At 34.1% G+C, this 27,401-nt stretch overlaps 1 protein-coding gene across 2 annotated transcripts in view; it reads right to left on the bottom strand.

The window, feature by feature from the left end:
• The window catches only part of TAF2 (TATA-box binding protein associated factor 2), an 81,228-nt gene that overhangs the window by 6,695 nt on the left and 47,132 nt on the right, over positions 1-27,401 (bottom strand). The window contains exons 19-24 of one of the 2 annotated variants that reach the window (XM_029222925.1): positions 25,909-25,978; positions 19,726-19,835; positions 10,089-10,318; positions 8,607-8,762; positions 8,010-8,115; positions 5,499-5,621 (exon numbers count right to left, since the gene is read on the bottom strand). In XM_029222925.1, coding sequence (XP_029078758.1) covers positions 5,499-5,621; positions 8,010-8,115; positions 8,607-8,762; positions 10,089-10,318; positions 19,726-19,835; positions 25,909-25,978 — 795 coding nt within the window. The remainder of the gene's footprint in view (positions 1-5,498; positions 5,622-8,009; positions 8,116-8,606; positions 8,763-10,088; positions 10,319-19,725; positions 19,836-25,908; positions 25,979-27,401) is intronic. The other variant, XM_029222926.1, reaches the window with a different exon arrangement.

Below are 27,401 nucleotides of genomic sequence, written 5' to 3'. Positions count from 1 at the left end.
TCACACTAGCATAATGAGGTCAACTATAGAATCTCTGCTGAGAAAAATGCGTACATTACCATCCCTGTGACACAATGCATAATCCCACATATCATTTTAGGGGTTTACAAGATGCCTAGGAACTTGAAGCCCACCCAAGGTTAGGTGCCACTCATTTTAAGGCTAATGAAAGCCCTTTTATAATTAAATCGCTTTGCTGGACACCTGAAACTAACACCGTAAATCAACTAAACTCCAATATAAAACAAAATTTTAAAAAAATTAAAAATAAAACTAATGAAAGAACTTTTAGTGACACAAAATATATGTCTCTATTGCAGATAGGAGATATACCAAGAAAAGGAGATAAAAATAATTCACAATATTATGATTTGCCTATTTCATGTTATAGGGAAAGAACAAAACATGTTCAGTTTTGTTGTTCTATCTAACATAAAATCTTTCCTAGAGACCTACTGAATTCACTATGGATAAGGGTTAGCTGCAGTCAATTTAACAAATGCAAAACAAACAGAAAGGGATACTTAATACACACCTAAGGTGGAAGCTTTCGGGCCCACCTGATAAAAGTGCTGGTAACAGTGAGTAACCTGCTAATTCTATTAAATTTATCGCACTAGGTATACATTTAAATTTAACACAAAACCTGCAGTTTCTATTAGGAAATGTGTGAAGTCTGTTCTTCAGTTTCTTTAGATCAAAAAAGTAAAGTGTAGAATTATATCATTATAATTTAAAGAAAAGTATCACAGTCTTTTTCATATTAGACTTTCCAAAGAAAGAACTCTAGCTTTTTTTTTTTTTTAAAACAGATTTCTATACCAGAATAGTGCTTTTCTGACTTAGGCAAGAATTTGTCACATAGTACAGCAGCCCTGGCTAGGCAACTGCAGCAACTCTTCTTTTCTTCCCTACAGAAACCACCAGGGACTTCCCTCCGCTCCTCATCACTGCAATCCCCGCAGCAACCTGGGAGACAGACCAGCGGCCTCAGGCGCTGCAGCGATGGGAGAGGAGAGGACGTGGTATGCTCAACCCATCACACCATGCGACCCACACAGCCCTTTCTCCGGATTCCCTTCCTTAACTCAGGAGAAGGAGAAAGTTAAGCAATGAAGGAAAACATCCCTGCCGCTTCTCCTTTCTTACCCCAAATGGCTTAACCTACCAAACACATATCATCCCTACCCTAAAATATGCCCCTCACTATCATATGCAAGGAAAGAGAAAACTGGTGGGGTGTTAGAAAGTAAACCACGACCTATCCTCTACTTAACAGTGTCCACCCCTTCCAGATGACGTCTGCAACACATTCCAGTTCTCAACTGCCATCTGGCACGCTGGCTCTGAGGCAGCCATCTCGGACTTCATCTCAGCACATGAAAAAAACACCAGGGGTCTCAAACTCTAAAGTCTTCAACCTAAGGAGACAGCATAAATGAGTAAGCAGACTACCGGGTGCAAACACAGAAGGAATCAATGGAATGGAAAGCACATCCCTGCCTAAGAGGGCCTCTCAGTTAACTCTTTTTCAAGAGAAGCTGTTAATCCAAATCTTTATTTGCAGTCTCTTCATTTTTAGTCAACTACTTCAAAAATTTTTGTAAGAATTCTATAGCCAAATAAAAGATGCCTCAGTTGGATAAGCTTCAATAAGGCCCCTCAAACCCACCTGTTAACTTTAATCTAGAATCCCTAGAGATTTAAGAGAGATCACAGCTTCCCTTACCACTATTCTATGCCTCTTCTCCAGAACCCCCAACTCTCAACCCCAGGCCAAGGTAGCTACCACAGTAGGAGATCCCAGCTTCTGTTCCTGTTTTACTGCCAACTTTACCTGGGTTAGGTTAAAGTTGTGCTTCCAACAGCCCAAAATATAGAGCTCTTAGTACCCTTTCTCTTAGAAATACTGTGACACACAGTGGTTAGGTTTGATACTTCTATTCTTCAGTATAGTATAAGTTAAAAAGGGTTTTTGTTGGCTAGTTCGGGAAAGCTACTTTTCAAATATAACAATATGTCTACAGGAAAACTGTTTTTAGAATTCCAAAATAAATACATGTATAAATAAACTTTTGGAACACTATTGGTAAAACGAATGTTTTCTAAATTCTAATAATGACATTGTTGAATTTTAAGACTTGCTCAGTGGTCATAGGGTACTGGACAGCATAATTACATTTAAGGGAAATTACAAAGGCACATTAAAGAATATATTCAAAATTAAGTTTTACAGATCAGTCTATATAATATACTGGTATACAATTTACTTCGTGACATAAAAGAGCCCTACACTGAAGCAACCAAAGCTAAAATGTTAATGTTTTCCTATTCCCAACCACTACCCCTTTATCTCTTCTCCAGTCTTCCCATAAGATGCCATGAGAACTGTAAGACTGTAAAGATTCCAAAAAAAGTAAAAATGTAATTTTTAAAGCAATATGAAACAAAGGCACACTGGTGGGCACAAAAAGGTGTTAAGATTTGTTTCTATTCATATGTTAGCGTGCCACATCACTAGGATAAACCAAACAAACATACTCAGAATTTTTACTGGAACAAGAATTTATCTGACTGCTGGAATTTAGACAGAATTTACTTTTTTTTAAAGGCATGGAAGATAGACAGAAGCATCACTCTCAAACTATATCAAGAGGTTTGAAATGCCCTACGCTTCATAATTTTAAAAGATGTAGAAAACTTTCATGTCTGAAAAAGTTTTAATAAGTATAATGATAATAAAGCAAATTTACACCAAATCCCAAACAAAAACAGAGAATACAAAATCGGCAAGGGCCGAGAAATGTCAAAATTCACTTATTAAAGTTAAGTGCTAAAGTCTCCAGCTGACTTCTTTCTGAAATATATTTTGTGAGAATCTGTTACAATAAATGCATAAAGCACACAAAAAGATACAAGCAACCAACAGTCTGGGGTCTCAATACCAAAATATTTTGAGGTGTTGCTTTTGTTCAGTCTCCTACTAATCACAGCTGATCCCTAAGCTCCTCAAATGATTAAACAGTTACTCTTTTGTTTATATGATAAAAACATGGTTTATATAAACAAAATCCATCAGCTGGAATTTTAAAGCCTGACTAATGACTTCTGGAAGAAGTATTCTTTAAAAATGATTTTGCTTATGTATCTTGTTTTTCACTCCCTGTCCCTCCAAAACTTGAAGACTGAATCTTTGTTCATCAGCATCACAAGTTTACTCTTTATTTGGATTATAGTCTTCTAAGCAAAAGAAGAACAGGGTAAGTAGAAGACAATGTACAATAGTAAAACAGGTAATAGCCACATCTGAACTGAATTATCTTTCATAAACTTAAGTCCAATTAGTATGAAATAAATTTAAAAGACAAAATATGTTCGTTTTCTAGGTATATATAGCATCAAGTCTTCATGATTGACCATGAATGACCAATTGTAAACCTGTCAGGGGGAGGCTGAGAGGGAAGTAAGTAGTTGATTTTTATATTTTATAAAAGTATGAAGGTACTTCATACATGCTACTGAGGCTGACATTTTTCATATTACAGTATTCTTAGAAAAAGCACTGCAAAGAAAGATCAAAATGTTAATATAATGGGTATCTTTAAATGGCATTAAATAGGGGATGCTTTTTTTCTCTCCTTTCTACTTTTCTGTTATTTCAAAGTTTTATACAATAGGAGTATATTACTTTTGAAATAGCAAAACGCCTAATTTAAAAGTCTTTAAGCCAAAGCAATATTAAGAAAGAAAAACGAAGTTGGAGGAGTTAGGCTCTGTGACTTCAGGCCACACTTCAAAGCTATAGTCATCAAAACAGTATGGTACTGACACAAAAACAGAAACATAGACCAATGGAACAGGATAGAAAGCCCAGAAACAAACCCGTGCACCTATGGTCAATTAATCTATGACAAATGAGGAAAGAATACACAATGGAGAACAGACAGTCTCTTCAATAAGTGGTGCTAGAAAAACTGGATAGCTACATGTAAAAGAATGAAATCAGAACATTCTCTAACACCATATACAAAAATAAATTCAAAATGGATTAAAGACCTAAATGTAAGACTGGATACTATAAAACTCCTAGAAGAAAACATAGGCAGAACACTCTTTGACATAAATCGTAGCAATATCTTTTTGGATCTGTCTCCTAGAGTAATGGAAATAAAAACAAAAACAAACAAATGGGACCTAATGAAACTTAAAAGCTTTTGCACAGCAAAGGAAACCATAAACAAAATGAAAAGACAACCTACAGATTGGGAGAAAATATTTGCAAACTATGAGACTGACAAGGGATTAAGTTCCAAAATACACAAACAGCTCATACAGCTCAATATCAAAAAAGTAAACAACCCAATCAAAAAATGGGCAGAAGATCTAAATAGACACTTCCCCCAAGAAACATACAGATGGCCAATAGGCACATGAAAAGATGCTCAACATCACTAATTATTAGAGAAATGTAAATCAAAACTACAATGAGGTATCACTTCACTCCAGTCAGAATGGCCATCATCAAAAAGTCTACAAATAATAAATGCTGGAGGGTGTGGAGAAAAAGGAACCCTCCTACACTGCTGATAAGAATGTAAATTGGTGCAGCCACTAAGGAATATACTATGAACATTCCTTAGAAAACTAAAAATATCAAGTTACCATATGATCCAGCCATCCCACTCCTGGGCATTTATCCAGAGAAAAACATAATTCGAAAAGATACACGCACTCCAATGTTCATAGTGGCACTATTTAAATACAATAGCCAAGACATGGAAGCAACCTAAATGACCAGCGACAGATGAATGGATAAAGAAGGTGTGGTGTATATATACAATGGAATACTGTATATATTCAGCCATAAAAAAGAATGAAATGATGCCATTTGCAGCAACATGGATGGACCTAGAGATTATCATACTAAGTGAAGGAGGCCAGACAGAGAAAGACAAATATCATATGATATTTGTTTATATGTGGAATCTAAAAAAAAAACAACAAATTAACTTACTTACAAAACAGAAATAGACCCACAAAGAAACAAACTTACAGTTACCAAAGGGGAAAAGGGGGGAAAGCATAAATTAGGAGTTTGGGATTAACATATACACACTATTATACATAAAATAAATAACCGGCAAGGACCTACTGTATAGCACAGGAAACTATACTCAATATTTTGTAATAACCTATAAGGGAAAAGAATCTGAAAAAGAATATATATATACATATGTATAACTGAATCACTGTGTTGTATATCAGAAACTAACACACTGTAAATCAACTACACTTCAATAAAAAATAATAATATATGTAGCTTACATTTGAAAAAAAAGTCTTTATGTCAGATAATATAGAGTCAATGTGTTACAAGAAAAGCAAGTCCTGAGATCTGTCGTTTTTAATGTATTCTTTAAGTTTATAAAGAAACTTTATGAAGTTAATAGATTCGTTCTTGAGCAAAATAACAACAGCAATGATAATAATAATTTCACCTGTTCCCTTTCGTGCAAGTTCCATATTCCATTGGGGTTTTGTGGTGGGTGTGCCATCAGAACCTGATGAGTGCTGGGGGATTAAAGCAGATCGGGAGCTGGCTGGCCGATATTTAGAGAGCCCTAAAACGCCAAAGAAGAGCGAAAACAGGGATTTATTTCTTTGTTTCCCCAAAGAAGAAAACAGTCTGAAGGTTTTTATAAGTTAACCTTAAAGCCAGAATCAGTTCAACAGTAAAATTCCAATAATAAAAAGAATACTACTTTTTTAAAGTACTGAAGATCCCCCATTTGATTTACTTTTTTGTCATGGTTCCAATATACTTAAGTCTGAGAAAAATACACATTCAAGAAAGACAGTATACCTGACTAGACTGCTGAACATACAAATTGGAGTCTACATTCTGGGGCAGAACCATGTCATATTTTTTATTATTTATGTGGAACTTTGCATATAGTAAAGCATGCCTGCTCCCCCCAAAACTTATTAATAAATTCTATTATAATATTTACTCAACAAATAGATCAAAATAATTTAGGGATTACAGAAGATATTTAAAACAGGAACGTTTTAATGGTATAATGTGAACAGCACTGTAGTTATCAGGAGACCCAGGTTCTAATTCCAAATTATCCACAAATTAGATATACAGTCCAGGTAAGACATTTATTTTTTTGTGCCTCAATTTCATTTGTCACATGGAAAAGTTCAAGGATTTGGGTCTAGCACTGAGTTGGCTATTACTTGGGTGTGTCATTTAGGGTAAATCATTTAATATCTCTCTGCTTAAATTTCCTTGTCTGTAAAATTGACAGAATAGATAAATAACTGTTAAGACCTCTTACAATTATAAAAGCCAAAGAATTCACGACCTGTCAGTTTTCAAAGATAATTAGGTTCATATTCTACCTGATGCCAGTTTTCTACTAGCTCATCCTAGATTACTAGATAGTAAAAAGTACCTTAGGTCTCACAAATAAAATTAAACAAAAAGCCAAACAAACAAAAAGCAGACCAAGGTAGGTAAGGGAGACTTGCACAAATACAGCATGTTAAAAAAAAACAACAAAAAAAACACCTCATTCAAATGTAAAGATCATAAAATATAACCACAAGCAGCATGAAGTATAAATAGGATTTTCCAGTAAAAAGAAACAGGAACAGGACCTCCCGCACAAAAAAGAAAAATAGTCATATTCATAATAAAAGAAATGCATTATAAACTTAATGATCATTTTATAGTTAATAAATATCTTTTAAGTTATTACATTGACAATAAAATAGTACCATGAGATACAAAAATGATAAATATTAATGAATTACACCTATGGATCAAGATGGATGAATTTTGGCAGCAAAAGGTTGAGTGAAGAAGACCAAGTCATACTGAGCATCATACCATTTTCATATAATTCAAAAACTAAGGGCAAGTAAACATATAGATCATAATATATATATGTGGTATACTGTAAAGAAAAGCAACAGAATGATTAAGAAAAAGAAAAAAAAATTCAAGACAGTATTTACTTGTAATGCAAACACCGGTGAACAGAATCAGGGAAGAAGCATAAAGGGAATGGCCACGGCATGGAGTATAATATACATGTTAAGGTGGGTGGCAGGTTCACCGATATTTGTTTTATTACTGTATTTCACAACTTACATGCAAGTTACATCAAAGCTTTATTCCTGAAAATTTTAAAATGCTGATGACATGAACTAGGTATAATCTCTTCAAAGGGCATTATGGCACTGATATCAAGAGCTATGAAAATATTCTAAAGATAAGTATCTTACAATAAAGCTAAAAAATCACCAAAAATATATTTTGGGGAATTTATCCTAAGAGCATAATTTGACAAAAACAAAAGCTTTTGTATGAAGATATTCAGAGAGAATTATTTGCAAAAAATTAAAATTGGAAACAAATGCCTGCCCACAGGGAAATAATAAGGTAAATTCAAGTGTATCAACTCAATACTGCCTCAGGTAACATTTTCAAAAGAAATGATTATGATGTTTGAGAGATGCATGCAAAAATCTATGATATGATATAATATTATGTGGAACAGGCAGTCAAGAAGAGAAAGCAGTTGTGTTACAGGCTGCATTTACTGTAGTCAAGAAGTTTTGTATATAATTATGGTTACATTATTTATAAAAAAACAAATTTAGCATTTTATTTTGAGGTTAAGCCTACTACAAAAAACAAAACAAAAAAAAGAAATGAAAGCTATTGGAAGGAATCTGATGAATGGATTTTTGAAAAAACAAATCTAGAAGTAAGCCTAATATTTAAAAAGGACCATAATAAAGTAAAAATCAAATGAAATACTTTGAAAAACTCTATTCCTTTGCTGACATGTGTTATAATCTGATACAATCTAGTATTTTATACTGGCTACTTCTAAACTTTATAGTTGTTCTCTTCAAAATAAAGCAACACACCTTAAAATAGTGATATCGTGTGAACTTTCTCCATCAACCCGAGTGAATGCAATATATCTTACCTGGAGTTGACGGCCTTTCAAGCATGTTTAAATGATGGGAAATGAACGCCTGGCTATCATGAACAGTATCCATATCAATCTCCTCCTCATCTTGAGAGCTTGAAAACTACAACACACACATATAAAACAAAGGAGCAAAAGAGCCATTATATCACTTTATGTTTGGATTTTTGCTCTTAAGAAAGGTAGCAGAAAGGCCACAGGATATACCCCCAAAAAATCTTAAAAGGAAAAGTAGTCTTTTTCTCAAAAAGTATTAAGAGAAAGAAAAGATTATTTGGTTCAGCCTCCAAAAGAAGCTGATTGGAAATTACAGGAAATATAATAGCAACTAAAATCTGTTCCTATGTTGTGGGAAGAAATAGTGAGCTGTGGTAGATTGTGCACACACAGTTCCTCCTCCAAACAGAGAAGAAGTATGTAACAACAGAAGTTTAACAATCGGCTGGAATGTCTTAGATGGACATTTGAGTTCTTTTATGGTTCAGTCTGTCCCAACTGTTCCTGCTAAGGAAAAACCATTGCAAGTATTCAAAAAGATTTACAAGAAGGTGAATATCCTACACTGTTAATACAGGTTTAACCTGTATTTCTTACTCTGATTTTGAGTTTGACTTTACTGCTATCCTCATTCTTCTCCAGTATTTGACCAGGTTCTAGTGGGGACCCCAGTGGTGTATCAGCCTTCCTCTTCACTCCCTGCTGATGAGCTGATATATTACATGATGCTTCCTTGGCAAGGTGATCATCTTCCTGTGGCAATATTCAAGATCAAAATTAGATTTCTGAAGACAAGTAGCTCATGTTATAGCTGAAAACTAATACCTATAGCAACCATGCAGATTAGAGCATGCCCAGTGCCTAAAAGTAATCAGCAATGGGCTTAAAATAAATCTCACCTTTTCCTATCTGCTGGTCTTTTTGGGGGGTAGAAGGGAGACAGTAAAGTGAACTTTTAAAGCTTTCCCCAAAGCATATATCTTTTGGTGTCATTTTCTTCTTTTATCCTAAAGACTCCAAGTATGAAAGTGGATAACTTAATATACATGGGCAAGAATTATAAACATATTCATTTCCACTGGTTTCTAAATATTCAGATATAAAAGAGCTCTTTAATGAGACTCTTTTTTTTTCTATTAAAAGATGTGTCTTACTTCTTCATAACCCAAACTCTAGGATACATTTTAAATTTATAACAAATAAGTATGGTTATATTTCAGAAAATCTAGGTGGATAAGTACTTTTAAATGACTATTACTAACTAGCATAAAGAGAAATTTGAGTTTTAAAGTGTCAAAACACCAGTAGGGAATTGCCAGGCAAGTAATCTGGTCTAAATATTGGTGAAAAATGAAGCTTCAAGTACTGGGGACATTTTGTCATCAATAAGAAAATCATTTCTGGAAAACTTTCTTTAAATTACAGTAAAATAATTGATATGACCCTAAAGGTCTTTCTACAAAAAGTTTGGTAATTTCATCATGCATAGTTGGAAATAAAAGCTTTTCTAAAAGCACACATACACATATATGTAAATTAAAAAATATAATGCATACTCTCCTCCCAAAATCAGCAGATTACGCTTTTACCTGACCATTCATTGTTATTTATTTGATTCAATAAGCATTTTCCAGGCACCCTTCATATGTTTAGAATTGTGCTATTATGCAAAGTAGCAAAAAAAAAAGTCAAGGCCCTGTGTTCAAACCGCTTGCCATTACAATATATGGACAAGATAGGTTAATATGTAATAGGTTAAATATTCATTTCAGTATTCTACTACTCAAAGTAGAAATTCTATGCTCAAGTACAAAAAAATCATTGTCATCACAAAAAAAGGAGTAAATGGACTAGCAGCACATCATTTGTTATGTGCATTTGTTATGTGCAGCTCTGTATCAATAGCTGTCAGTAGCACTTTACAAATTGTGAGTGCTAAACTAATGTCAGCTAGCAGTTTTCTAAATGGCACAAGAAGCTGTTAGTGGCTTTAAAATTCACCAGTTCAAAAGAAACAATTCTCTTCTTCAGACCTCTACATAATAAAACTACACCTTCTATAACACATGTGATTCTTACAGGGTTCTGAAATCCAACTAGCTGTGTGTGACTACTTGGATTAATCGCAGCTTCTTGGTTGCCTGCTATGGCCTCTGGAATTATGGTTGGATTCAAGACAGCTTTTTTCTCTTTCAGATTAAGGACCAAGCCAAGTTCTGGCAAGGGTAAGCAGGAAGGTCTACTGAGGCCAAACAGTGTGAAGTACAAGTCCACAGCACCACACCGTAACCGCCAGTCATGTGAAGTACCTAGGAAGTAAATAACAGTAATAATAAAAAGTCAACATACACGTTTATCCATACATTTTTCAAATGCTCCAGAACCTGTACAGAGGGAAGGGATGAGAGGGTTATGATACCTAAAGGAGCCACCTATTGACCTAGGCCCCGATGGCAAACCCTCCACTCTAAAGACGCTTCTTATAACACGGGAACCTACAACTGCTACAGAAACAATAAATGTTCAAATGCAATCATGAATCTTACAACTGGAAATATTTTATTCTTTCATTCTTCCTACAAAATAAAAATTAGACACCTAGCATAAATCTAATGTTCCCAAAACAGTGTTTTTTCTGGCTCTAAATCCTCCTTTTATTTATTTATTTATTTATTTATTTGCTATACGCGGGCCTCTCACTGTTGTGGCCTCTCCCGTTGCGGAGCACAGGCTCCGGACGCGCAGGCTCAGCGGCCATGGCTCACGGGCCCAACCGCTCCACGGCATGTGGGATCTTCCGGGACCGGGGCACGAACCCGAGTCCCCTGCATCGGCAGGCAGACTCTCAACCATTTAGGGCCGCCAGGGAAGCCCTAAATCCTCCTTTTAGTTCCTCCTCCTTGGTAACTGCTCCACATTCATTCATTCTCTGTTTATCTTGTCTGATTTTCTTCTTGAATAGCTTGTTAGGAAGACGGCACACCAAGAGCCTTCATGAACCCTACCACTGGAAACAAATTCTCCTAACCCTCAAATTTATTACTTTCAGGTTTTAAATACAGTAAGAAACCCTACAACTATTTGAAATAACACAATTCTAAACTTTGACTTATTTTAGAGAAGGAAACTATTTTGCTAAACACCTTCATATTTGTGTTGTTCTAGTAGGTATTTATTTTAAAAAACCAAAAAACAAAAATAAGCAAACCCCGGAGATGGCAACAGGTCATAAAACATGTATTAACCAGAAGAAAACTGCATCTGTAGAAATTCAGTTTAAAGTAGAGACACTTTCCAAGTTCTCTGATGAGTCTCAGTGTCTTCATCTCCAAAATAAGGGTTTTGGTCTCAGATTATACCTTACCCTATAGCAATAAAAGACCAGAGCACAGTGACATCAGAACTCTTCCTCACTTGCCTTCTTTTCCCCAGTGGAACACTCCAGGTAGATACTGCCACCAAACAGAACTGTCAAAGTGAAATTATCATCTAGGTTTAGATAATTTCTATGGTTTCTAGGCAGAATCTAAAATGACCTAGAGAATTTAAAACATGTGAGAATAAGAAATATTCTTCTGGATAAGAAAAATAAACCATATAAATACTTAATTTTGGCCAAGAAATGTGGTTTCAAACGGGTACCATAATGTTTTAAAAAGGAGAAACAAAAAGGAAAGAAGTTGCTACAGCAAACTTTAGACAGCATAAATATTAAGCTTTGTGGTTTTCAACAACAAATATTAGAATAAGTAAATACATTGTAAGCAAGTACGATTTTGATAAGATTTACTCTGACAGATAGGTAACTATTATATTAACTATGTGCAGAGAACATCCACATGGATTTATAATTTTAATTTACAGAGTTCTTACTATATACTACACACTTGCTTGGCAATATGCATGCCATTAAACAGCTATCAATCCCATTTGAGACATCTTCAGTTTTGCTACTGTGTGATAAGGTAACAGATACATAACACTGCTGGAAGCAAGAGAAAGAGGCAGGAGCTCGAGAAGTTTGAGTTTTTATATCATAAAAACTACAAAGAAACCAGAAATCGGAAGAACAGTACAGAGTGGAAGTAAGGATTTTATACTGGAAATCCATTTCCTTCTCTGGAATATCCATATTTGGACACTTTAATGGACTGACATGGCCTAGTTTTTTGTAGGCACTCATTATTCTTCTCAAAGAATTTTACATATGTAAATGTTCCACAAAGGATAGGTATCAGATTCCTGGGCCTTTTATTACAAAGGCTGGAGGGGCTCAACCCTCTCAGGAAAGGGAGGGAATCCGGCCAGAGCAGCTAGCCCTGTATCTATCTATTTATTCATGGGTATAGCAAGAAAAGAAGTGAATCTCAGGCACTTTATCAGTAAAGAAGCTAGAATGGCTTAGGGTGCATTTACACTGGAATAAAACTTAACCTTGAAGAGCAGTATTGCCCAATTATGTCCACTGCAAATAATGATCCTGGAATCTTTATATAATGTAGATGACATTGAAACAAGTCAGGCAACTGAGTATGAATTACTAAAAGTTTCTTAAAAAATTAATTTTAAAAAGCAAGTAGATAATGTATATTTTGATGAGCTAGGGTGTTGTTTTGTTTTTTGAAAGTCAGCTAAGGATGGTTACGCAGCACAGTGAATGAAAGCTGCTAAAAGCACTGACCTCTAGAATATGGTTTTTGTTACTTTTTATTTCTATGTGGGTTTTTTGGTTTTGGATTTGTAAAGGTTTTGGTAGACCTTCAATTTGTAGGGAGGAATGAGGATTATTCTTCTGTTCCTGGGGGAAGTCCTTGATTAAATGTTTTTTTCCCACAAAAAACTGACTTATAAATATTACAATTTAAGGCTGATAAGAGGGAGCTAAAAAAATAAGCAGCGCTTCTGTTAAAATTATAAGACAGAAAAAAAAATGAGAACATCATGTTTCAAAATCATGGCATAAAATCTTAAAATGGTTGTCACTTTATAGTGGAATATAGTCGGAAAAAACACTTCTGCTTACTTACTAGTCAGCTCTGTGATTTTGGGCAATTCAGCTGCCCAGGCCATAAAATGAGAACAATTAACTTAATCTTTAAAGTCCTCTCAGGTCTAAAATTCCATGATTCCAAATCAACCAATTCTATGAGAAATAAGCCCTGAAAGAGCTCCTGATTTCTACCCTCAGTGATAGCATTCTGAAGACCCTTCTTTAATCTTCTAGCTACCCCTCCCAACACAATCACTTATATGGCAAGGAATGCCCATATATATGGAAAAACAAGTCATTATTTTTTCCTCTCAGGTAAAAATGTTGTCCATTCTGGTCTCATTAGCAGTTATACTTTGGGACAAGCCCTGCTTACCTGAATCAGAACAATGCTCAGTGTTGATGTTCTCTATTCAAATCAGAAAGTATCTAAAGACAAATCCTCCAAATAACAAATCTGATCTTAAAAAAGATCATCACTTCATTTTCTGAAGTAATTGATGTTAAAGCTGATGAAGCCAAAAAGCTGCTAAGAAGAAAGCTCACTTTAAAAGCCACCATCTTCAGGACATTTTTCTTTTTTTGGCTGCGCCCTGTGGCTTGTGGGATCCTAGTTCCCCAACCAGGGATCAAACCTGTGCCCCCTGCAGTGGAAGTGCAGAGTCCTAAGCATTGGACTGCCAGGGAATTCCCCAGGACATTTTTCAATAAACCCAGCACTCCTTACTGATGACAGAAGCTTAAAAATTTGTACAGCTAGGCCACACAAGTATGACTGCCATATGGTAGTTCTGTCCTGATCTTTCTGTCTATCTTACACTAAAGTAAAAAAACACAGCAAATTTCATATATATCCATGTGTACATTTACATATATAATTTCTGACAAAAAATGATTTATGTCTAATAAAAATGTTTTAATTTTCTTCCACCATTCCTATTTCTAAGAGGAAGGGTTTGGGGGAGAGAGAAACAGAGGGGCGGAACTTTGAAATCTGATGTTAATATCAAAATTGTTTATTTTCTTATTCCGAAACCTGGCAAATCCTACCGAACTGAATTTTAAGTAGTCCTTCATTCTACCCTCTAGAGCGCAGCCGTAAACTTTCAAACATTAAAAGTTATGATGTAAATAAACAGCCTTCAATGTTCTGAATAATTACATAAATGTTTTTATGTCAGTCTTACAGTGAAGTGCCAAACAATGAAGAGCAGCTTGTGAGTAAGGGCTAAAATTTCCTTCATGATGATATAGTATCTCTTCAATGAATGCTTATTATCTTAAGGGGGAAAAAAAGCATTGTTAAGCAGGCAAGACCAGAGAAAGTAGTTACATTTTAAAATATAGTATTTTAGACATTGTGGGCCTTTTGGTCTCTGTTCAATTACTCAGCTCTGATGCTGTAGTGTAAAAGTTGCCATAGACAATACGTAAGCAAATGAGCAGGACTGTGTTCCAATAAAATTTTATTGGTGGATGCTGACATTTTAATTTCATAAAACTTTCAGGTGTCATGAGATACTATTAACATTTTTCCAATCATTTAAAAATGCAAAAGCCATTCTTAACTTATGGGCTGTACAAAAACAGACGGTGGGTCAGATCTGGCCCTAGAGCCACTGTTAGCTGACCTCTGCTCTAGATGACATATATACTTTGAAATCTGTAGAAATGAATTAGTACAAGTACATAAAAATTTACAACTGAAATTTACTGATGAACATGCTAATGAATAACATATTGATGGGACATCATCATGCAGCATTAATTTACTGCACACAGTTCCAAACACTTATCTGGCTGTCAGTTTATATGTAACTCTGTCAATATCAGCGCCAGTGGAGAATTTATTCTCAAACTGAAAATTTATTAAACATGATTTAAGGTCTACAGTATTACTAAAAATTTAGTCTAGTCCAGCGGCCATTTCTATAGAATGAGACACAGTTACAAATAAATACTGGAATTGCTGTAATAAATTTATTTGCCATGGAAAAATGATGTGTAATTATTTTAAACAAATTACTATATTATAATTAGTTAACATTTTTTATTACTGTGATTAAAATTTTGAATTTTGTATTTTATGTTCAGTAATTTGATTTGTGAATTTTATAAAGAATGACTTTACACCTGCTGCAGTTGTTATAACTGGGAAATAAACACTATACTGACTTTAAAAAAAAGCACCAATAAAAATTTCTGATTCTTAGGTTTTTATTTTTTAAATGAATTTTTAAAATTACTGTCACGTTGAGCTATAATCCAGTACTTTACCTAAAAGCTACAAAAAGTAGTATCTCATATATTTTGAATTTTGAAACATTTTTCTTTGGGAAAGGAAAACGATTTCTTTCAGTGTGCAAAAAAATACATACAGCTAACAGAAGTCAGACAGGTCATAATTCCACCTGCTCCTCGCTGCCTAAAGGATAAAACACAAATTCCTGAGGCCCTTTGCTTTTGGATCCTAATCTATCTTTCCAGATAACACTCACTATTTTCCAAATACCCTTTCAGAACTCAAAGGTTTTACATATACTTAATTCTCTTACCTAAAATGTCTTTCTCCTGATAAACTCTTTTCCATTCCTCAAGAGCTGGCTCAAATATCACCACTCTATGAATAGTCCAGCATTCCAGGCAGGGCTCACGGTTCTGTTCTTCAGGTTACCAGCGTATTTTGCTCTTCTCTTTATTTTAGCAACTACCTGTTTGTATTATGGTCTATCTGTTCCTATGTCTCTCTTTCCATTATACTAAGTTAATGGAAAAGGAATCTTTGTATGCAAAATCATAGCACAGGGGCTTCCCTGGTGGCGCAGTGGTTGGGAGTCCGCCTGCCGATGCGGGGGATGCGGGTTCATGCCCCCGTCCGGGAAGATCCCACATGCCATGGAGCGGCTGGGCCCATGAGCCATGGCCGCTGAGCCTGCGCGTCCAAAACCTGTGCTCCGCAACGGGAGAGGCCACAGCAGTGAGAGGCCCGCATACCGCACAAAAAAACAAAAAACATAGCACAATGGCAAACAGGAGGTGCTCAAGAAATAACTGATGAATAAATTAATCCATGAAACCCTTAAAAAGAATTGCCCCTGGACAATGTAATATTTTTAACTAAAAATAAAACTATTTAAGATTTTTAAGCAATGAGGGATGAAGACTATATAATGTGAAAGATGTTTCTCTTTAAAAATGTGTTACTTTTTGTGGAGGATTATTACTTTAAAAGCTGTATGGGAATTATAAGGACATTTTTGGGGACAACTGAGGAAACCTGAATATGGGATATATATGATAATGGTATTGTGTATATGCAGGAGAATGTCCTTATTCTTAGGAATATATACTTAGTATTTTGGGAAAAGTATCATGAGGCAACTTATTTTCAAATGATTCAGGAAAAGAGGGTTTGTAACATATACACAGAGAGTGAAAAGAGAGAAAGTAAATATGGTAAAATGTTAACAACTAGTTAACAGAGCTGAAAATATTCAATATATGGTTATTCTTTATACCATTTTTTAAATTTTTCTAAGCTTTGAAAATTTTAGAAACAAAATGGTGGGGAGAAAATGTTATATGGGAAAATTAAACCAGTGAATGAGTTAAGATATCTAATATGAGTATGCATGTGTACATACATCTATAGTTGTGTGTGTGTGTGTGTGTGTGTGTGTGTGTGTGTGTGTGTATTTTCACAGCAAAAACTGTTAGGAAGATACCTGAGTAGCGCCCAAAACTCAAGGATAAGTGGAGCTACCACACAGCAGGCAGAGTGCAGATACCAGGCAGTCCTGGCTTCTTGAGAGTAGAAGTATGAGAACCCTCCTTCTGGCACAGAGCCATTAAAATCCCCCCGGTACATTTCTAAAAAGAGTATTACTAATAGTCATTGAATGATATATCAATTTTTTAAAAAGCACAAATGTGATTTCTTAGTTCATCTTACTTTCAAACGAATTTCAATTTTCTAAATCCTGTTTCTATGTATCCTACCGCAATTAATCTCTTACTGAAAAGTTTCTGAAACCAGCTAAGCAAAGAAACTTTGATTCCTCAAGAGTACCTGATGACCATCTCATAAGATGATCCTTCCTTAACTGCCATGATATGTCTCCATATATTTTAAATGAGTTCAAAAATTTTATAACTAAGCAAAGTCAACACCTCTCAAATCCACCTTGAAACAGGACAAAAATAAATGAATGAATATAATTAAATCCCTATCGCCCACAATTTATTTGTTCTCCATATGTAAATCAAGATAATGCTTATCTCAAGTGACGTGATAACCCAGGAACCCCAATAAAGAGTAAGGGGCAGGTAGAGTTCCAAAGGATTTAGGGACTTAGATGATGCTCTAGCTCCTTTTGTTACAAGTGAGTTCTCATTAACATTTCTTAAAACAGTAACTGTTAAGAAGATAATATAGCAATGTGAAAAATTCTCATGATAAAATGCAATTTAAAAACTTCACTACAACTATGTCCATACACATATACACAAAAAGCAATTTTTTTCCCTAAAGACCAAATACACTCAAATCTGAACAGTGGAGATATAATGAAATTATATAGTATTTTCCTTTTTTGTTATTTTGTGCAGACAAACTCTGCAACATGATACTACTTATTATTGGGAAAAAAAACTTTAAAGGAATTTCTTAGATCAGATTCATTTATGTATCCCAGAGGCCCAGGCTTGGAAGGGAAATGGGCAACCTTCTAATCAATCTTCCCTAATGCCCAATGTTCTCCAAAAACATTAAAAAGAAAAACAAAACCAAAAAACCCTCCCAATTATTTGTGCCACTCCCACTGTTCATATTGCTCCCAGTTATTTATCTGAAGAACCAAGCAAAAAACTGTTTATGACCATGGCCTCACTGATCTGTTCTGTTTAGATTATTGGCACAGAGAATTCCAAACTGAAGCAGTAACTGTACTTTATACTGAACACTATCAAAAATAAATAGTAAACATCAATCAGACCTTGAGTTTGTATAACCACAATCTTCCAATGGGCTTCAAATGTTTTACAGAGATTGTCTCATTAATCTTAAACACACATTTATTTTGTCCATGAAATCTTCCCTAGAAGGCGATATGAGAATTCTTTGTACTTCATTATGCCTTCCTCAAAGTTGTAATCCATCACAACCATGGAAATCATGCATTCTTATTAAGAATATATTCAACACAGTACAGTTTGTGCCACATATTAACTGCTGAATGATCCTTTACAAGTTTGTGAACTTGTGTGCTCATCCCCTGGATCTAAATGACAGTAATCACAACATTCTTTAAGGTAACCACAAGTAGCAAAATATAAAACATTATGTAAACAGTAGCACTTATTCTTCTAGGTATTAGGGAAAATATGAGAATAATAATTTGGCAATATCGACATAAACTGGATTATGTGTTGTTTTCTGAATATTTTGAGGGCAAGGGCCATTCTATTTTCAATTTTATTAAATTTCAATGAAATATCTACTATGGTGCCTTTACTTGGGGTTATTGGACTATGATTATGAAACTGAGGGACAGAAGTTATACAACCACAACATCTCAGTGATAGTAAATTAAATAATTTTTGAAAAAGAATCAGAACTTGGTATTTAGTTGTGATTCAGTGAAGCAGTCACTAATAAGATAGGCAGGGCAAGTTATTTCCCAATATTCTAGAAAGAAGGTAAAGTGACATATTTCTTAGAACGAGTACCCACTGCTCCCTCACCATCTATCTGTAACAACTTGTCTTTAAGCAAAACACTTTTCAGCCTAGCTTTTGATTGAATTTTAAATCAAAACCAGTGAATTTTAAATCAAAACCAGTATTACAATTCCAACATATCAGAGACGTAAGGCAAATTTTCTTTACATATATACTACAGTTAGAAGTCAATAGGAAAAGACCAATAATTCAATTAAATAAAAATGGCAAAGAATATGAATGACTTACATGAAAGGAACTACAAATAGCTGACATATATGAGAAGTATAATGATATCATTACTATGTTAGTATAACAACATTTTTGAGCACATAATATGAAGTAGTTACTGTGCTTTACAAATATGAACTCATTTAATTTTCAGTTTGCAGAAGTAGGTACCATCATCACCTGCATTTTAAAAATGAAAAACGATAGGCTTAGACAAGTCATACTGAGAGTAAGTCATCCAGCTGAGACTTAACCCTCAGCAAACTAGTTCCAGAGCTCATGCTTGGGAGCACTAACCGCCTCTTGGCTTCACTTAAATAATGGAAATTAAAACTGTGATGAGATACCATGATCTCCAAGGTGCAGAACAGTAACAATATGCACTGCTCTGAAAAGGATACACAAGAAATGGGTTACCTCTGGGAAAGGCCTCTAGGAGGCTAGGGAAAAGAGGTGAGAAGCCATTTTTTCAACCCTCTGTAACCTTCTGAAATAAAAATAACAATAATATTTGCAAATTCATGTCTACAGCTCTTTAAACATTTGGGACACTTTCCCATAAATTAATATTTTTGTTTCCTCAACCACCCTGTGGGGCAAAGTGAGTATCTATGTCCTTAGCAAATATAATCACAGCCACTACTGTGAAGGTAAGTATTCTCCTTAAAAAAAAAAAAAAGGACAAAAATTAACCACAGTTCTTTAGTATGGATAACCTGTTATAAAATGAAAATACCCCAATAATAAAAAATTTTTTTAAAGCCATTGCTGTCTTACCAGAATTCATAAGTTTCCAAAGTTGATCTACCAAAGCTTCATTGCATAAGGGAGACTCCATGCTCTTGGTAAATGGTGGGTTCTTAGTTAACATGTTTAGAATCTTATGTCTGAAAGATAAAGAAAAATTAAATTTTTGCTAACCATTAAATAAAAACTTTTAAAAATTATCTGCAGTTCCTCCTTCCTATTTTATCATCTCTCTTCTGAGATCTAGCTTTGTGTTTTAGTTCTATTTCAAAAGACATTATGTTGCATTCTAAACATTTACTATTGTTTTTTTACTAAAAAATTCTGGTGGATTTGTTCTCTCTAAAAGTGCCTTAGGGTACAATGAGGTCTTCTAAAACCTGACTCTATATATTCCCAACCAACATTTCCTATCCCACTTCTAAAATGAACATTTTACTCTTCTTAGACAAGTTTACAAAAAGGACTGGTTAGTAAATATAAAATGAGGCAAAAAAAAAATCACATGTAGGCCAAGAAGTCTACATTTGAGACAATAAATATAAACTTTATTATTATAGTAACTTTGCAAAGCATAAAAATGTGCAGCACTATTTTAAATATGGAGATTGCAAAAAGGTTTCCTCAAAATAAGCTGAAGCTTAAGAGAGTCAATTAAGAAAAGTATCCTCACAGAGGGTAGGCGTTAAACTCCACTATTGGAAGTTTTTATCTTACATGAAAGGCTACCCAAACACATTATGGAGTCTTCTGAAAAATAGGACATGTGACCAATACAAAATTTGAAAAACAAATGCCCAAGGCTACGAGCAGGAGACACCATAAAAAAAAGAATAGAGAAAGAAAAGGAGAAGCAAGGAAGCCACGGCAGTAGTCTAGCATTCAGGATAAAAGCCAAGGTCTAAGACTAGGTCTGAGAAATTCAAGATCTCAGAATAATGGAAGGCTTGGGTATAACTAAGGAAGAAAGAAACTTAGGTCATTATATTTGTTGAGGTTAGCAAGACCTTAAAGAAGGTGAACCTGGGAAATTTTTATGTTTAGTGGCAAGAGATCAAATTGGATTTGTACTTGAAAAAAAGATGGGAGGAAAGTAGAACTGCAAGGCTGTAGTTTAAGTCACTTAACCCCTTTTGGCTTCAATATCTTGTCTGTAAAACTGAAAGATGTGACTTTCACTGTTAACATACTTTTGTGATTTGAAATTTTAAGACTGAAGACTATTGAAAGGCTATGAGAACCAAATGTGAAATGTGGTTATAGATGCAATTTATACATAGGTAATACGAAAGGGGATACATACCTTATGGATATTTCATATCCATATTTTCATATCTTTATGAGTAAAGATATTTTCATATCTTTATGAGCAATTTCTGTTTGTAAGAATAGATCGGTATTACAGGTAAATAACACCGTTTAAAACGTGGATGGATTTTTCTTTAGAAGATGTTAATGTTAATACTTTTAATTTGCATGAAGAAGAAAAGTTAAGTTTCTATCCGGCTGCTTCCCCAACTACCCCAAACACCAAAGTGGTAGGGCCCAACAAATAAAACTTTATGATATTCACTCAGATCATTACAAACTCTTTACAGCCATGCCAATGAATTGTAAATGGTACTCTGGGGATAGCTCTGAAATTATAATTAAAAGAGCAATAATGATTATTATGTGTACTACTTTTAGTAAATTAAGCATTTTTTCAAAAGTTATTTTTCTTTAAAGTTTAGATGATAGAAGAAAGGCTTTCACAAGGAAGTATTTATAACTGACTAAACACTCAACGCAATACTCAGAGGAGATAAAGTTTAAGGGCAGAAAATGAGAATCTTATGCTTAATTTTTTAGAGATTAAACAAAATTCACAATAAGCATACACTTCAGATATACGAAACAGACCTGAAGCAAATCCTGAGAAAATCATGGGTTTATGCCATGTTCATGGTAGCAAAAACATCACATTATTTCCCTAAACAACTGACAAATTTCTTGGTGGACTAGTCCAATCCCATTGCCAATCATTATCTATAAGAAATGCAGTCAAATCAAAACCAGAAAAATGTTCAAAATCTCTCTGGAGAAAAGGCATTGAGTGTAAGTGTGTCCCTTGAGGAAATGATATATTGTGATCATATATGCATGCTTGATTCCAACATGAGAAGATAATTCCATGTCATCTTTAAAATAATCCTACCCAAATCTAAAGTATATTTAATAAGTTCTTCTTATTAATGTAAAAAGTAATATACATGCATAGAAATGACCGGAAAGGAATAATCCAAAATGTTAAGAATTATTGCTCTGGTTGAAATAATTATACGCTATTTTTAAGTTGTCTTCTTAATGTGAGTTTATATTTTTCCAAATCTGAATGAGCATTTTAAGTTATTCCCATTGAAAGGAAACTGTAATTTTCAAAAATGTAAATTTCATTTGTTTTAAAAACAATGCACCAACAAGCACACTTACTTAAATTCTTAAGATATCCTAATAAAGAACTGATTTACAATCTGAAAACCTTTCATTTATTTATTTATTTTTGGCTGCATTGGGTCTTTGTTGCTGCGCTCAGGCTTTCTCTATTTGTGGTGAGCAGGGTCTACTCTTCGTTGCAGTGCAAGGGATTCTCATTGCGGTGGCTCCTCTTGTTGTGGAGCACGGGCTCTAAAGCTCAGGGTCAGTAGTTGTGGCGCACGGGCTTAGTTGCTCCGCGGCATGTGGGATCTTCCCGGACGAGGGCTCGAACCCGTGTCTCCCGCATTGGCAGGCGGATTCTTAACCACTGGCTACCAGGGAAGCCCTGAAAATCTTCTATTGAGAGAAGACTATACAAGGAAAGCCAACAACCCTATTATTACATTTAAAACATCAAACCCAAATAAAAGACCAAGAACTTTCCCAAACATTTAAAAATAATTAAACAGCTTAAGGTTTTTTTCTACATACAGTTGTCACTACAGAGATAAAATCACTTTTCTTTAACATATGAATTAAGTTAAACATATATATGATTAGAGGGGAAAAAATTATATCCAACCCCTTGTTTAACATGTATTTAATTACCTATATGCAAAGCATCATGCTATGTACCAGACATACAGTGGCAAAAGGAGACAAGGTCCCTGTCTTTTTAAAACTATACTCTCATGGGGGAGACAGCAGTAACAAAAAAAATCAAACTATAATAATACACATACATAGGACGTATGTATGTACTTGAGTAAAGGAACAACTGTAGGATTTTATGGGCAATTATGACTTGAGGGACCTGACCTAGTGCAGGTAGTCAAGAAAGTATCCTTGTAGAAATGGTGTTCAAATTTAGCTTTAAAGCGTAAAGGAGTAATTACAAGTAACTAATTTCTTTCCTCTAAATTTTAAGGTTTCAGCCCCCAAATTCTTCAGAGCTTTATCTAACTCTAAAAAAATCAGCAATTGTGATATACATAATACTACAGAAATTTTAAAAATCAACATCTAAAAAAAATTTAATTCTTATTAATGGCCATCTTACTATTAGCAGTTTAAAAATCAACCAAAAGCCATAAAAATAAAATGCTTTTTGGGGGGCAGGAGAGACGAATGTCACTGATTTTAAGACAGACAGAAACAGAAACTTTTACCTACCTTTAAGATTAAGAATTCTATCCAATTAACACAGCAGAATATAGCAGTTCTATATGATGCCTACTCAACGAGTTTAAGAAAAAGTAACAGAACAGACTGGTGGTTGCCAGAAGCAGGAGCTGGGGGGTGGTGAAATGGGTGAATGGGGTCAAAGGGTACAAACTTCCAAGTTATAAGATAAATAAGTCATGGGGAGGTAATATATAGCATGGTGACTATGGTTAGTAATACTGTGTTGCATATTTGAAAGTTGCTAAGAGACTAGATCTTAGAAGTTCTTATCAAAAGAAAATAATCTGTAACTATGTATGGTAATGGATGTTAACCAGACTTATAGTGGTGATCATTTTCTAAAACATAGAAATATGGAATCAATATGCTACACACCTGAAACTAATATGTCAATTACACCTCAATATAAATAGATAGGAAGGGAGGAAGGAAAAGAAAAGGTAATGATGGGGACAAAGAGAAAAGGACAGAGTTCCTATTCAAAGCATAAAAAATAGAGAAAAAAAAAAAACCCCACAAAAATAGAGACAGATATCCCAAGACACCAAATAATACACACATACAATAACTGTTGATGTGGTAACACTCCTATCCTGTGACCATTCACTGCCATTAAAGACTTTTTTTAAGACGTGTTGAGCTTTTTTTAACTATAACTATGGGCTAGATGATATTAAGTAAAGCCTAAGAGGTTCCCTATTCGTGATATAAATGAATCACATCACTTATGAAGTAAACACATCAAATATAATCATGAAATATATCTTTATACAGATTTTCAGTTTAGAATGTAAATAACAGTGCTCTTAAAATCTGAATGACATTAACAGCTCCACATTTCAAAAGCAAGCATTTAGACTTTAGACTGTACAGTATATAATTTAGAAACATAACTACAAGTATTATATAATATTATAATCTGCTGAAAATGATCCTCAAAACACAATTTTAAGATCTCAGAAATATATGCCTTGGGGCTTCCCTGGTGGCGCAGTAGTTAAGAATCTGTCTGCCAATGCAGGGGACGCGGGTTCGAGCCCTGGTCCGGAAAGATCCCACATGCCACGGAGCAACTAACCCTGTGTGCCACAACTATTGAGCCTGCGCTCTAGAGCCCGTGAGTCACAACTACTGAGCCCACGCACCACAACTACAGAAGCCCGCGTGCCTAGAGCCTGTGTTCCACAGCAAGAAGCCTGTGCACCACAAGGAAGAGTAGCCCTTGCTCGCCTCAACTACAGAAAGCCCATGCATAGCAACAAAGACCCAATGCAACCAAAAATAAAAGTAAATTAATTTAAAAAAAAAATATGTGCCTTGATGTTAGTTCTTGATGTGAATTGAAAACATAAATGAATACATAATAAGCTTTATTTATACTGTATTTATACTTTCTGTCCCTACTTGTCATCAGCAGCATCTTATTATAAACTTCCAAATGCATGAGCTCTGTCAGATGAAGAGATGAGGCTGGTTTCCTGCCTATTCTCTTTTATATGAATATTTACTTCAGAATGGGTGAGTATGAGATTTTTGTCCATGTCAACCTTACCCCTGGTACACATCAATACAAGGACAAATTATCTAAAATACAATTCAGATCACAAATCAAGAACTATGAAATACAAAGAGAAGAACTTTGTACAAAGAATATTTATTTAATAAGCATCATTTAAAACACTTGAAATATAGATTTCAGTTAGCTGAAATCCCTTACATGGATTCTTCATGCTCAGATGCATTTCAGTGAAGTTAAAAGGCAGAGTTTATTTGTATGCTTTTTTAGATGAAAAATATCTGACAACTGATGTGTAAAGTTGAAGAAGACAATGTCTCTAGGTCTGTGTTCTTATTTCTAGTTGGAATAGCTAAAATCTAAATTATCTTCCAGCTTTCAAATTTCATTTTATGAGACTGAATTATTACAACATATGAACACAAATTTGAGTCTACTAGGTGTAAAGAAAGGACGGCAGAAATGGTAAAAATTTTAATCCTGCTCGAATACACTATAAATATCCTACTTTGCAAAAGAAAGCAGCAGAAATGAAGAAGAAAATACAAAAATGAAAATAGTTACCATGTCAGGACCAGGATTTTCTTTTATTATCCCTTATTTTCTAAATTTTTAACAATGTCATATTACATTTTTAAATCCTAAGTCCATTTATTAAAAATTAAGATTCTATATAAGATAGAAAGGAACAAATGGGATACATCAAAACACTGCTCTTGTTTACTTTTAAAATAGATTAAATCAATCAATACAGAGGTTTTAGGATAAGGGCTTTGTTCCTCCATGTGCACTAAAAACGGATACACAAGCTTTTCTTTAAGTTACAATAGAAATCACATGTAAAATTCAGGGGATTACCCTTAGTAACAATGTATTTTTAAAAATGTCTTTCCAAAGGCAAATAAAATAAAAAAGGACATGAGTAAATGGATAACATATTCCTATATTTTCAAAAATTATATACATGTTCCATATACATGGAACAAGTATAATGCTCTGAAATTATTTACTTTAGGACTTACAAAACCAAAATATTACAGCATAAAAAAACTAACCTTACATAGGGTACAGGGTCATTCTGAATCATATTAAGTAGCCATTGCAATTCTTCATAACTCCTGTCCACTGAAAATAAAAATAAAGAAATACTTTTGTTGTTAATTATAACAAATTTAAACAAGTGACAAATAGGGAATTTACACTTAATATTTAGGATTCTGCCTTTACTATTTAGGATTCTGCCTTAGCCGTATTTCCAATCAGAGTTCAAGGATGCAGGTGATTTCTTACATGTTTTAATGCAACAGGCCACTTGGCAAATTTTACAAGTACTGTGCTATATATGTAGCCAAAACATAAAACAGGACCAAGAGTGTATTTTCCACTAAGGCGCAAATCAACAGTAAATACAACATAAAACAAATTGTAATTTATTAAGAGCTCTAAATTAGAGATGATTAACTCTAAATGGAAATGTGTTTAAATTGTTTTTCTAGATGCTTAAATCAAATTATAGAGAGGTTCGATACTCAATGGTATCTCAACTATATCATACAGTATGGTAAACTGTTTCTGCCCAAGTGGTTTCTTTCATTTAAGACAAAAGAGTAGCCTTAACTTTTCACTATAACGTAAGAAACAATTGCAAAACTAGCACTATAAATATAATTAACTTTAACAAAATAACTTATTAGCTATTTCCATTTACCTTTTCAAAAAGTATTGCTTTTATGATTGAAAAGCTTTATTTTTAGAATTTTATTTCTAATATTTTCCACTTTTTCATTTTCTAATGAACTGGATTTATGGTTCACACTTAAACATCTCTCAATTAAATTACACTTATTAATTTAGCATTCTTTTTGGAAATCATAATATTAGCATTCTATTTGATTTCAGGTAGTACTAATTCATGAATTCTTCATATTATATAATTTATGTGAGTGAACATCATTCATATACCTTGGCTGGGAATAATGGCATATTTGGCAGACCTCAAGATTTCCATATTTCACAAATTGGTAAAAGGCAAAATAAAACTGAAAACTGACATAGGATTACATTTTCTTTCTTGCCAAGAAATACGTGAAAAAACATTCTTATTTTAACCAGCATTTTTTAAAAGAAAGACTACTTTAACCCTCAACAAAAAGGAAGAACAAATGACAGTCCTTTCTGAACTTGGGCCAACACATATAACACGCACTATATTGTTCTTACTCTTTTATAATGTCTTTCTAGAAGCAGTATTTCTATTGAAATTTACAAAAAATTATAAGGATTTGAGTATATTTTCCTCTACTTAACATGAGAAACTTAACCGATATCTACTAAAGAATTTCCCTCACCCATTCCTCTCTTTCTACATTCAGATGAGAATGTTATCATAACTTCTTTATTCTTCCCATATTTTAGTATAATCTGGAATTTTAGCTTTACATAGTTCTTATACTGACATGTTATTTTTTAAGAATTTCTTTGAAATTTGCATTAAATTTTACAACCATGTTAAATATTTAAGCTTAGCTCTTTATTTTATAGGCATAGT

The sequence above is a fragment of the Monodon monoceros genome, unplaced genomic scaffold (genome assembly GCF_005190385.1).
Source record: "Monodon monoceros isolate NGI ecotype Baffin Bay Population unplaced genomic scaffold, NGI_Narwhal_1 Super_Scaffold_14, whole genome shotgun sequence".
In the NCBI taxonomy this organism is placed as follows: domain Eukaryota; kingdom Metazoa; phylum Chordata; class Mammalia; order Artiodactyla; family Monodontidae; genus Monodon; species Monodon monoceros.
The sequence above is the reverse complement of the archived record's forward strand: the minus strand, read 5'-3'. Positions and strand labels throughout refer to the sequence as shown.